The sequence below is a fragment of the Salvelinus namaycush genome, chromosome 14 (assembly GCF_016432855.1).
Source record: "Salvelinus namaycush isolate Seneca chromosome 14, SaNama_1.0, whole genome shotgun sequence".
Lineage (NCBI taxonomy): Eukaryota > Metazoa > Chordata > Actinopteri > Salmoniformes > Salmonidae > Salvelinus > Salvelinus namaycush.
The window spans coordinates 4115647-4128228 of NC_052320.1; the positions used below are offsets into that span (position 1 = coordinate 4115647).

The 12582-nt window shown below is 46.1% G+C and overlaps 1 protein-coding gene across 1 annotated transcript in view; it reads right to left on the reverse strand.

Moving 5' to 3' along the window:
* Window positions 1-12354, reverse strand: part of LOC120059046 (potassium voltage-gated channel subfamily C member 1-like) — a 45064-nt gene extending 32710 nt beyond the window's left edge. The window contains exon 1 of the mRNA XM_039007817.1: window positions 10997-12354. Coding sequence (XP_038863745.1) covers window positions 10997-11644 — 648 coding nt within the window. The 5' untranslated portion in view covers window positions 11645-12354. The remainder of the gene's footprint in view (window positions 1-10996) is intronic.
* Between the last annotated feature and the right edge of the window lie 228 nt (window positions 12355-12582).

The window sequence follows — 12582 nt, forward strand, 5'->3', positions numbered from 1 at the left end:
GCCCATCTCTCAGCTTTATTTCCCCTCCGCCTCAAATCAGAAATAACACACACACACACACACACACACAGACACAGACACAGACACACACACAGACAGACACACAGACACACACACAGACACACACACACACACACACACACACACACACACACACACACACACACACACACACACACACACACACACACACACACACACACACACACAGTATTAGACTTAATTATTTCCTGCTCCTCTGATGCGTCTAATGATTTCACAGCAAGGGGCCCTTGCTGTCTTCCAGACAGTGTACAAACAGCTTAGACCACAGTAGAATAAACAGCAAATAGAATCACTCACATCTGATGTTAATCCCCTTTTTAGGGGAGGCACTGATCTGGAACCTGTGGGACTATAACAGGGAGATGAAATGAGAGAAAGACATTGATGGAGATCAGGTCCCTCATTTGGTTCATTGATGGAGATCAGGTCCCTCATTTGGTTCATTGATAGAGATCAGGTCCCTCATTTGGTTCATTGATAAAGATCAGGTCCCTCATTTGGTTCATTGATGGAGATCAGGTCCCTCATTTGGTTCATTGATAGAGATCAGGTCCCTCATTTGGTTCATTGATGGAGATCAGGTCCCTCATTTGGTTCATTGATAGAGATCAGGTCCCTCATTTGGTTCATTGATGGAGATCAGGTCCCTCATTTGGTTCATTGATAGAGATCAGGTCCCTCATTTGGTTCATTGATAGAGATCAGGTCCCTCATTTGGTTCATTGATAGAGATCAGGTCTCTCATTTGGTTCATTGATGGAGATAAGGTCCCTCTTTCGGTTCATTGATAGAGATTCAGTCTCTCATTTGGTTCATTGATGGAGATCAGGTCCCTCATTTGGTTCATTGATGGAGATTCAGTCTCTCATTTGGTTCATTGATGGAGATCAGGTCCCTCATTTGGTTCATTGATGGAGATCAGGTCCCTCATTTGGTTCATTGATAGAGATCAGGTCCCTCATTTGGTTCATTGATGGAGATCAGGTCCCTCATTTGGTTCATTGATAGAGATCAGGTCCCTCATTTGGTTCATTGATAGAGATCAGGTCCCTCATTTGGTTCATTGATAGAGATCAGGTCTCTCATTTGGTTCATTGATGGAGATAAGGTCCCTCTTTCGGTTCATTGATAGAGATTCAGTCTCTCATTTGGTTCATTGATGGAGATCAGGTCCCTCATTTGGTTCATTGATGGAGATTCAGTCTCTCATTTGGTTCATTGATGGAGATCAGGTCCCTCATTTGGTTCATTGATGGAGATCAGGTCTCTTATTCGGTTCATTGATGGAGATCAGGTCCCTCATTTGGTTCATTGATGGAGATTCAGTCTCTCATTTGGTTCATTGATGGAGATCAGGTCCCTCATTCTGTTCATTCACATATTTGTGTAACATGATTTTTTATTTGATTATGATAATTGATTCTTGGAAAATAGATTAATAAAGGATTGATAATGGATTAATGAAAATAAATGAACAGAGAATTAGTATATAGGAGTGTCAAACAGTGTGGTGAGAGCCAGGCTCAGAGAGGCGTCTGTCTGTCTGTCTGTCTGTCTGTCTGTCTGTCTGTCTGTCTGTCTGTCTGTCTGGTGAGAGCAAGGCTCAGAGAGGGGTCTGTCTGTCTGTCTGGTGAGAGCCAGGCTCAGAGAGGGGTCTGTCTGTCTGTCTGTCTGGTGAGAGCCAGGCTCAGAGAGGGGTCTGTCTGTCTGTCTGGTAGAGTGAGAGCCAGGCTCAGAGAGGGGTCTGTCTGTCTGTCTGTCTGTCTGGTGAGAGCCAGGCTCAGAGAGGGGTCTGTCTGTCTGTCTGTCTATCTGTCTGGTGAGAGCCAGGCTCAGAGAGGGGTCTGTCTGTCTGTCTGGTGAGAGCCAGGCTCTGAGAGGGGTCTGTCTGTCTGGTATGGTGAGAGCCAGGCTTAGAGAGGGATCTGTCTGTCTGTCTGGTGAGAGCCAGGCTCAGAGAGGGGTCTGTCTGTCTGTCCTGGTGAGAGCCAGGCTCAGAGAGGGGTCTGTCTGTCTGTCTCTGTCTGGTGAGAGCCAGGCTCAGAGAGGGGTCAGTCTGTCTGTCTGTCTGGTGAGAGCCAGGCTCAAAGAGGGGTCTGTCTGTCTGTCTGGTATGGTGAGAGCCAGGCTCAGAGGGGTCTGTCTGTCTGGTGAGAGCCAGGCTCAGAGGGGGGTCTGTCTGTCTGTCTGGTATGGTATGGTGAGAACCAGGCTCAGAGGAGGGTCTGTCTGTCTGGTCTGGTGAGAGCCAGGCTCAGAGAGGGGTCTGTCTGTCTGTCTGTCTATCTGTCTGGTGAGAGCCAGGCTCAGAGAGGGGCCTGTCTGTCTGGTGTGGCGAGAGCCAGGCTCTGTGTGTGTGTGTGTGTGTGTGTGTGTGTGTGTGTGTGTGTGTGTGTGTGTGTGTGTGTGTGTGTGTGTGTGTGTGTGTGTGTGTGTGTGTGTGTGTGTGTGTGTGTGTGTGTGTGTGTGTGTGTGTGTGCTATTTCTGATTTGAGGCAGAGGGGAAATCAACCACCACATCAGTGTGAAGGATCTCCCCAGAACACAATGGAGGAGAACTCAACCACCACATCAGTGTGAAGGATCACCCACCACATCAGTGTGAAGGATCACCCCAGAACACAATGGAGGAGAACTCAACCACCACATCAGTGTGAAGGATCACCCCAGAACACAATGGAGGAGAACTCAACCACCACATCAGTGTGAAGGATCACCCACCACATCAGTGTGAAGGATCACCCACCACATCAGTGTGAAGGATCAACCACCACATCAGTGTGAAGGATCAACCACCACATCTGTGTGAAGGATCAACCACCACATCAGTGCGAAGGATCACCCACCACATCAGTGTGAAGGATCACCCACCACATCAGTGTGAAGGATCACCCACCACATCGGTGTGAAGGATCAACCACCACATCAGTGTGAAGGATCAACCACCACATCAGTGTGAAGGATCACCCACCACATCAGTGTGAAGGTTCACCCACCACATCGGTGTGAAGGATCAACCACCACATCAGTGTGAAGGATCACCCCAGAACACAATGGAGGAGAACTCAACCACCACATCAGTGTGAAGGATCACCCCAGAACACAATGGAGGAGAAATCAACCACCACATCAGTGTGAAGGATCACCCACCACATCAGTGTGAAGGATCACCCCAGAACACAATGGAGGAGAACTCAACCACCACATCAGTGTGAAGGATCACCCACCACATCAGTGTGAAGGATCACCCACCACATCAGTGTGAAGGATCAACCACCACATCAGTGTGAAGGATCACCCACCACATCAGTGTGAAGGATCACCCACCACATCAGTGTGAAGGATCAACCACCACATCAGTGTGAAGGATCACCCACCACATCAGTGTGAAGGATCAACCACCACATCAGTGTGAAGGATCACCCCAGAACACAATGGAGGAGAACTCAACCACCACATCAGTGTGAAGGATCACCCACCACATCAGTGTGAAGGATCACCCACCACATCAGTGTGAAGGATCAACCACCACATCAGTGTGAAGGATAATTCTAGAACACAATGGAAGCCAATAAGAAGAGCTTCAGTCAACAAGCATTCAATCATCGATTCATTTAAAACCACTTCTTCTTTGCACTTTGTGAACACTCAAGAATAAGTGCTAAATGGCAGATATTTTGTTGTTGACAGTTAGATTGCACTCTGACAATATTGATGCTACTAACAATCATAATATTCTCCTATTTTTTCTGATTCCAGGTGCAAACAGGGATAGATAACAACGCAGAACTTAACAAACTCCCAGTCTCTATAGCAACAGGTTATTTCCCACAGCCAGATCTATGGCTCTGTTTATACATCTCAGCCCGATAGTTAGCTCAACAACATTTGAGATGTGATTTAAGGCTACCATCTAATTTCTAATATGACCAAAAGGTCCAACCTTCAAATTGTATTTTTGTTACTGTAGCAATAAATGAATTCCTTCCTCCAGCCTGCCTCGAAGCAACCATTTTGTTCCTTCCTATCTCAGTGCCTTGGAATGGACTGTCCAATCGCTCACCAGTCAGACCGTCTCCTCAGTCAATCGTTTGATTAATTACATCTAGGCCTGGGGTTTAATTAAATAATGATGTATTGGAGTGTAGCAGAAGGTTTACAGTTTATATACCTGGATCAATACAAACATACATTATCTATCTATTCTGAGGCCTGGCTCAATACAACCATACATAATCTATCTATTCTGAGGCCTGGCTCAATACAAACATACATAATCTATCTATTCTGAGACCTGGATCAATACAAACATACATTACTATATATCTATTCTGAGTCCTGGTGGCAGGTAGTCTAGTGGTTAGAGTGTAGGGGTGGCAGGTAGCCTAGTGGTTAGAGTGTAGGGGTGGCAGGTAGCCTAGTGGTTAGAGTGTAGGGGCGGCAGGTAGCCTAGTGGTTAGAGTGTAGGGGCGGCAGGTAGCCTAGTGGTTAGAGTGTAGGGGCGGCAGGTAGCCTAGTGGTTAGAGTGTAGGGGCGGCAGGTAGCCTAGTGGTTAGAGTGTAGGGGCGGCAGGTAGCCTAGTGGTTAGAGTGTAGGGGCGGCAGGTAGCCTAGTGGTTAGAGTGTAAGGGCGGCAGGTAGCCTAGTGGTTAGAGTGTAAGGGCGGCAGGTAGCCTAGTGGTTAGAGTGTAGGGGCGGCAGGTAGCCTAGTGGTTAGAGTGTAGGGGCGGCAGGTAGCCTAGTGGTTAGAGTGTAGGGGCGGCAGGTAGTGTAGTGGTTAGAGTGTAGGGGCGGCAGGTAGTCTAGTGGTTAGAGTGTAGGGGCGGCAGGTAGTCTAGTGGTTAGAATGTAGGGGCGGCAGGTAGTCTAGTGGTTAGAGTGTAGGGGCGGCAGGTAGCCTAGTGGTTAGATTGTAGGGGCGGCAGGTAGCCTAGTGGTTAGAGTGTAGGGGCGGCAGGTAGCCTAGTGGTTAGAGTGTAGGACTTGTAACCGAAAGGCCGTCATTGAAAAGAAGAATTTGTTCTTAACTGACTTGCCTAGTTAAATAAAGATTTTTTAAATTTTTATATATATATATATATATATATATATATATATATATATAAAATAAAAAGGTCTGGCTCAATACAAACATATATTAATATCTATCTATTCTGAGGTAAATAATGTTAGCGCTGGTGGTGGTCTATCAGACAAACATTGATTATACAATCACTTGTATGTGTGTTTGTTTTACGGACCTCTCTCTTATACTATAAAGATAAACTATAGAGATAGGAGTGCTTCCTTATCTCAACTATTTCACCCAGTTTCCAATACTCTGCTAGTTGGGTGGTCCCAGAAGAAGAGTTGGTAGAGTAGAAAGTGTTGAACCTAAAGTTGCTGTCAAAAAGAGTATGTACTTTATTATGGCCTTTAAAGCAGGACATGGCTTTTTGCCTACGTATGCTATCAGACTGCATTACCACTATTCACCACTAGGTTCACAGGTCTGCCAATATATGCTATCAGATTGCATTACCACTATTCACCACTAGGTGCACAGGTCTACCAATATATGCTATCAGACTGCATTACCACTATTCACCACTAGGTTCACAGGTCTGCCAATATATGCTATCAGACTGCAGTACCACTATTCACCACTAGGTTCACAGGTCTGCCAATATATGCTATCAGACTGCAGTACCACTATTCACCACTAGGTTCACATGTCTGCCAATATATGCTATCAGACTGCATTACCACTATTCACCACTAGGTTCGCAGGTCTGCCAGCCAATATATCCTGCATTATCGTTGTTCACCACTAGGTTTGCAGGTCTGCCAACCAATATATCCTGCATTATTGTTGTTCACCACTAGGTTTGCAGGTCTACCAGCCAATATACCCTGCATTACCATTGTTCACCACTATGTTTGCAGGTCTGCAAGCCAATATACCCTGCATTACCATTGTTCACCACTAGGTTCGCAGGTCTGCAAGCTAAAATGCCCTGCACTACCATTGTTCACCACTAGGTTTGCAAGTCTGCAAGCCAATATGTGCAGGCAGCGATCAGTTGAATAGCATGCATTTAGTTTTACTTGCATTTAAGAGCAGTTGGAGGCCACGGAAGGAGAGTATGGGGTTGAAGCTCGTCTGGAGGTTAGTTAACACAGTGTCCAAAGAAGGGACAGAGGTATACAGAATGGTGTTGTCTGTGTAGAGGTGGATCAGAGAATCACCAGCAGCAAGAGCGACATCATTGATGTATACAGAAAAGAGAGTCTGCCCGAGAATTGAACCCTGTGGCACCCCCATAGAGACTGCCAGAGGTCCGGACAACAGGCCCTCCGATTTGACACACTGAACTCTATCAGAGAAGTAGTTGGTGAACCAGGCGAGGCAATCATTTGAGAAGCCAAGGCTATTGAGTCTGCCGATAAGAATGTGGTGATTGACAGAGTCGAAAGCCTTGGCCAGGTCGATGAATACGGCTGCACAGTAATGTCTCTTATCGATGGCGGTTATGATATCGTTTAGGACCTTGAGCGTGGCTGAGGTGCACCCATGACCAGCTCGGAAACCAGATTGCATAGCGGAGAAGGTACGGTGGGATTCGAAATGGTCGGTGATCTGTTTGTTAACCTGGCTTTCGAAGAACTTAGAAAGGCAGGGTAGGATAGATATAGGTCTATAGCAGTTTGGGTCTTGTATTCTATTGTATTCTATGTTACTGTCTCTATGCTCAGTCAGAGATGGTAAAGATAACATTGTATGCTATGCAGTATGCTACTGTGCCTAGGCTCAGCTGTTACTGAGGTAGATGGAATGTATTTATCCTGTGTGACCTGTGATGGTGGATATGATTTGCTTTGCCTCTATCTGATTTTTAAATTCACATTAACGACAATAGGAAACAGATCTGGGACCAGGCTAGAATCACATTGAGCTCTCTGGGAATATGGAGGCCTCCTGTATATTGTGGACATATTTTAGCAATGTACACATGTTCACAGTAAGCATGCGTAAACACTGTAACGACTCCCTTGCCTGGGAAGTCTCCCCCAAGCAGGTTAACCCTATTGAAGCAGTGGTTATTAAATTAGCCAAAGGGCTGGACGATTCGAAACACTCAATGGGTGTTGTACTGCCTCCGATCGTTACATTGGTGTCAGAAGTGGGACGGAGGCCGTGAGTAAACATTGTTGAGGAAAATAACCATTTGACTATGTTCTCCATTATACTGAACAACACGTGATTCATAAACCTCCCAACAGGCTGATCAGAGTGACCCCCTCATTCTAATACTCATCACTTACTCTGAGGTGACTTCCCCTCATGCCTGCTCTCTCTCTCTCTCACTCACTCTCTCTCTCTCTCTCTGTCTCTCTCTCTCACTCCGTCTCTCTGTGTGTCTCTCTCTCTCACACACAAACAGAAACTCACTCACTCACTCACTCACTCACTCACTCACTCACTCACTCACTCACTCACTCACTCACTCACTCACTCACTCACTCACTCACTCACTCACTCACTCACTCACACACAGTGCACACACACACACACACACACACACACACACACACACACACACACACACACACACACACACACACACACACACACACACACACACACACACACACACACACACACACAGAAACACACATACACACACACACATACACACACACACACACACACACACACATACACACACACACACACACACACACACACACACACACACACACACACACACACACACAGAAACACACACACACACACACACACACACAGTGCACACACACACACACACACACACACACACACACACACACACACACACACACACACACACACACACACACACACACACACACACACACACACAGAGAAACACACACACACAGTGCACACACATGTACACACACACACACACACACACACACACACACACACACACACACACACACACACACACACACAGAAACGCACACACACACACGTACACACACACACAGACAATGCCAGTGGCTGTGACAGCAGAGCAGACCACAGTGATGTCTGTCTGCTCTCTGCACTGTGACAGACTGTTAGTGATGTCTGTCTGCTCTCTGCACTGTGACAGACTGTTAGTGATGTCTGTCTGCCCTCTGCACTGTGACAGACTGTTAGTGATGCCTGTCTGCTCTCTGCACTGTGACAGACTGCTAGTGATGTCTGTCTGCCCTCTGCACTGTGACAGACTGTTAGTGATGTCTGTCTGCCCTCTGCACTGTGACAGACTGTTAGTGATGTCTGTCTGCCCTCTGCACTGTGACAGACTGTTAGTGATGTCTGTCTGCTCTCTGCACTGTGACAGACTGTTAGTGATGTCTGTCTGCTCTCTGCACTGTGACAGACTGTTAGTGATGTCTGTCTGCTCTCTGCACTGTGACAGACGGTACGTGCTGTCTGTCTGCCCTCTGCACTGTGACAGACGGTACGTGATGTCTGTCTGCTCTCTGCACTGTGACAGACTGTTAGAGATGTCTGTCTGCTCTCTGCACTGTGACAGACTGTTAGTGATGTCTGTCTGCTCTCTGCACTGTGACAGACTGTTAGTGATGTCTGTCTGCTCTCTGCACTGTGACAGACTGTACGTGCTGTCTGTCTGCTCTCTGCACTGTGACAGACTGTACGTGCTGTCTGTCTGCTCTCTGCACTGTGACAGACGGTACGTGCCAGGAGGAACTAAGTTGTCTGATAGAACAGAACAGTGTAACATGTTGACTTAATATATGAATGGAAAATATCCTGTTTCTATTTTGAGAAGAGAAGACTGCTGTGCCATCTCCCATATGAGGCAGCTGCTGGTATAGTGTATAATGGTACTTGGTACCTGCCTTCACATTTGCCTCGAAAATCTATCTCTTTCTCTCCATCCCTCTCGCTCTCTTTCTAACTTTCTTTCTCTCTCTCTCTATCTCTCTTTCTGTCCATCTCTCTCTCTCTCTCCATCTATCCATCTCTCTCTGTCTCTCTCTCTCTCTCTGTCTCTCTAAGCCTTTGTTGAGAAGCCATTAGCTGCTAGATGCTAGCCATTAGCTGTTAAACTCTCACATCTCTGCCTCATAAGACAATGCCCTCTGGGAAAATATGTAGCTGGATATCAAAGATCATCCATCTCAACTGGTAGGAAAAGATTAACATGAACTATTATGAACAAAACAGCATCTGGTCCACCTTTTATGGTTCTGTTTATGGTCATAGCATAATTTATATGATAATTAATCAAAGGTCAATTCTCCTAATTATATAGGCTACCAAATCATATATCATAGGCTATAAGTGATATAGTATGTTGTCGTGAAATTAAAGAGATTTAACAGTTCAAAGGTCAATTTTCCCAATAAGGTTACCAAATGGTATATTGTTACTGAAGTGATGTTCTCATTTTAAAGACTTATCATCAATCACTTATAGGAGACATATAAGAGGGTATGAGACTACAACTATCGCATATCACAGATAGGCCTATGACACAGTCATGACAGAGATAACAACCAGTCACGACAGAGATAACAACCGGTCACGACAGAGATAACAACCGGTCACGACAGAGACAACAACCGGTCACGTCAGAGATAACAACCGGTCACGACAGAGACAACAACCGGTCACAACAGAGATAACAACCGGTCACGACAGAGATAACAACCGGTCACGACAGAGATAACAACCGGTCACGACAGAGATAACAACCGGTCACGACAGAGATAACAACCGGTCACGACAGAGATAACAACCGGTCACGACAGAGATAACAACCGGTCACGACAGAGATAACAACCGGTCACGACAGAGATAACAACCGGTCACGACAGAGATAACAACCGGTCACGACAGAGATAACAACCGGTCACGACAGAGATAACAACCGGTCACGGCAGAGATAACAACCGGTCACGGCAGAGATAACAACCGGCCACGGCAGAGATAACAACCGGCCACGGCAGAGATAACAACCGGTCACGGCAGAGATAACAACCGGTCACGACAGAGATAACAACCGGTCACGACAGAGATAACAACCGGTCACGTCAGAGATAACAACCGGTCAGGACAGAGATAACAACCGGTCAGGACAGAGATAACAACCGGTCACGACAGAGATAACAACCGGTCACGACAGAGATAACAACCGGTCACGACAGAGATAACAACCGGTCACGACAGAGATAACAACCGGTCACGACAGAGATAACAACCGGTCACGTCAGAGATAACAACCGGTCACGACAGAGATAACAACCGGTCACGACAGAGATAACAACCGGTCACGTCAGAGATAACAACCGGTCACGACAGAGATAACAACCGGTCACGACAGAGATAACAACCGGTCACGACAGAGATAACAACCAGTCACGACAGAGATAACAACCAGTCATGCTATCACACTGGCTGTATATCATGTGGGTGCCAGACAGTCACATTTGAACTTGAACATAGCCAGGCCTAAGACTTCAAGGTCAGAATTGGACTTGAATGATTTACTCAGTGTCCCTTAATAATATAGAACATAATGCATTCTGGTCACAGACTTCTCATGTCATAAGTAGCTCCATTAATGGTAACTTTGTGGGTAAGATATATAACTTATTATGCATAACAACGAACCCTCAGTAAAATAATATAGCTTTGAACTTAATGAGACAATATCATCATCCCATGATGTTATTTCCACAGTAGCACATGTTCCTGTTACTGTCTTGTTGTCGCGCAGCAGTAGTGAGAGAACAGACACCTGTTGGTTGTCAGCGGCGCCTCACTGCGCGCGAAAATGACACGCTCTAGAACACCTGTTGATTGCGTTGCATGATTCTAATGACTTACTGTGGGAGTTTATGAACAGGAAGCATATTGCTATATATATATAGCAATAGTATTAATATGCAAAGAAGTAGTGTAAACTTACTCTGGCAGCCCTGGATGAGTAGGGGTCCTCAAAGAGTGCCCATATTTTTGGTTGCCAAACTTCGCAGCATCCCCTCGATCTGTCCGGGCAGTCCTCAATGCCGAACCGTCTGGGTAGTTCATCGTCCGTGTCATCTGGGTCCGGTGGTTCGAATATGTCCAGCGCCTCCTCTGCGTCCCGATGCTGCCGGTATGTCATCCAGCAACACGGCTCCACGTCGGTCTCATCTATCATCCAAAACGCTAACTCCTCTTCAAAAAGAGGCCCGCAGACATCGGCGGGGCAATGAAGCTTGCCAGTCCTATAATAGTTCAACACATAAGCGAATATGCCAGGGTGCCTGTCGAAAAATAACTCGTTTGTAGTTGGATATGGAGAAATGGGTCTGGGTTGGGAGGGAGTCGGTGGGAGGGAGTCCGTGTCTGGGTTGTTCACCGGCTCTGGCGGGTCGGCTAACAATGCCAGGCGCGTCCCCGGTAGGGTCCTAATTGTGCTCTTGTAGGTTTCGTGTCTTGTACCACCAACATTGATGATTATTTTTTCCGAGTCTTCCCCCCTGGTCATCTCTTCCTTCAGGCATGTCTTGGACGGAGGTTTGTTGCCTGACTTGCGTCCTCGGTAAGACGAAACACACACCGAGTTGATCATAGATTTAGATGGAGAGACGGTTGGTTATTCCGTTAGTTTGTTATTCCGTTATTATATCTCGGTGAATCACACAGTGACAGTTCAGTTTTTCCTCATGTCAGTCCTTGTTATAATACTACTCATGTATCCAACTGTACCGGGGACAGTTGTTGCTTTCAACAAGTCCAATGCGAGCGGCAGGCAGGCAGAGAGAGTGGCCTTGACTAAAACCACCTGTTATAAAAGCTACAATACAACTCCCCGAACCACTCGTATCTATAGGTTGCAATCTCAAAACATCTCTATAAATCTAGACTAGGCAGGCTTTTGTGGTCAAAATATTTGTTGAATAGTCTATAAATAAGCAGAAGTTGTAGCCGAAAATAGGCTTGAAAGATTCAACAGTTCAGTCATGGATACTTGGAGACCTTCAGCGATAGTTTCAGATTAGGCTATGAAATATTGTGAGTGTTATATTCTACATCAAATCTACAAAATGTGCCAATTTAAAGAAAGTCTATTTCTAGATTAAATATTTTGGAGCAATAACCCAAGGTCCTCACCTATTGTTGCGATTTATGCCTTATCCGAAAATTCACAAAATCCGCCAGACCCCCACAAAAAAATCTAACACATTTCCTAAACATGGAAGTTGACCGCAATAATGATCTAAATGACTACATGCGCGCGACGCGTGCATTGGAATATTCCATCAATTTGCGATGATGTCTTCCTCGAGGCGAATGAGATGTGATGTGAGGTTGTTTTTCAGGGAACATTAAGGATCTGTTGCTTCTCCAACCAGAAGTATCCTCCCTCCTCCCTTAGCTCAGCCACACCATAGTCAGTCAGACAGACGACACACAGCCAGCCCACCCTGTAGCGCCGACTGAGGCTCGCAACAGCCTCGATAAATTAACCCTTTCTAGTCTGGTTAATTTAGCCTTTATGAGAGATTA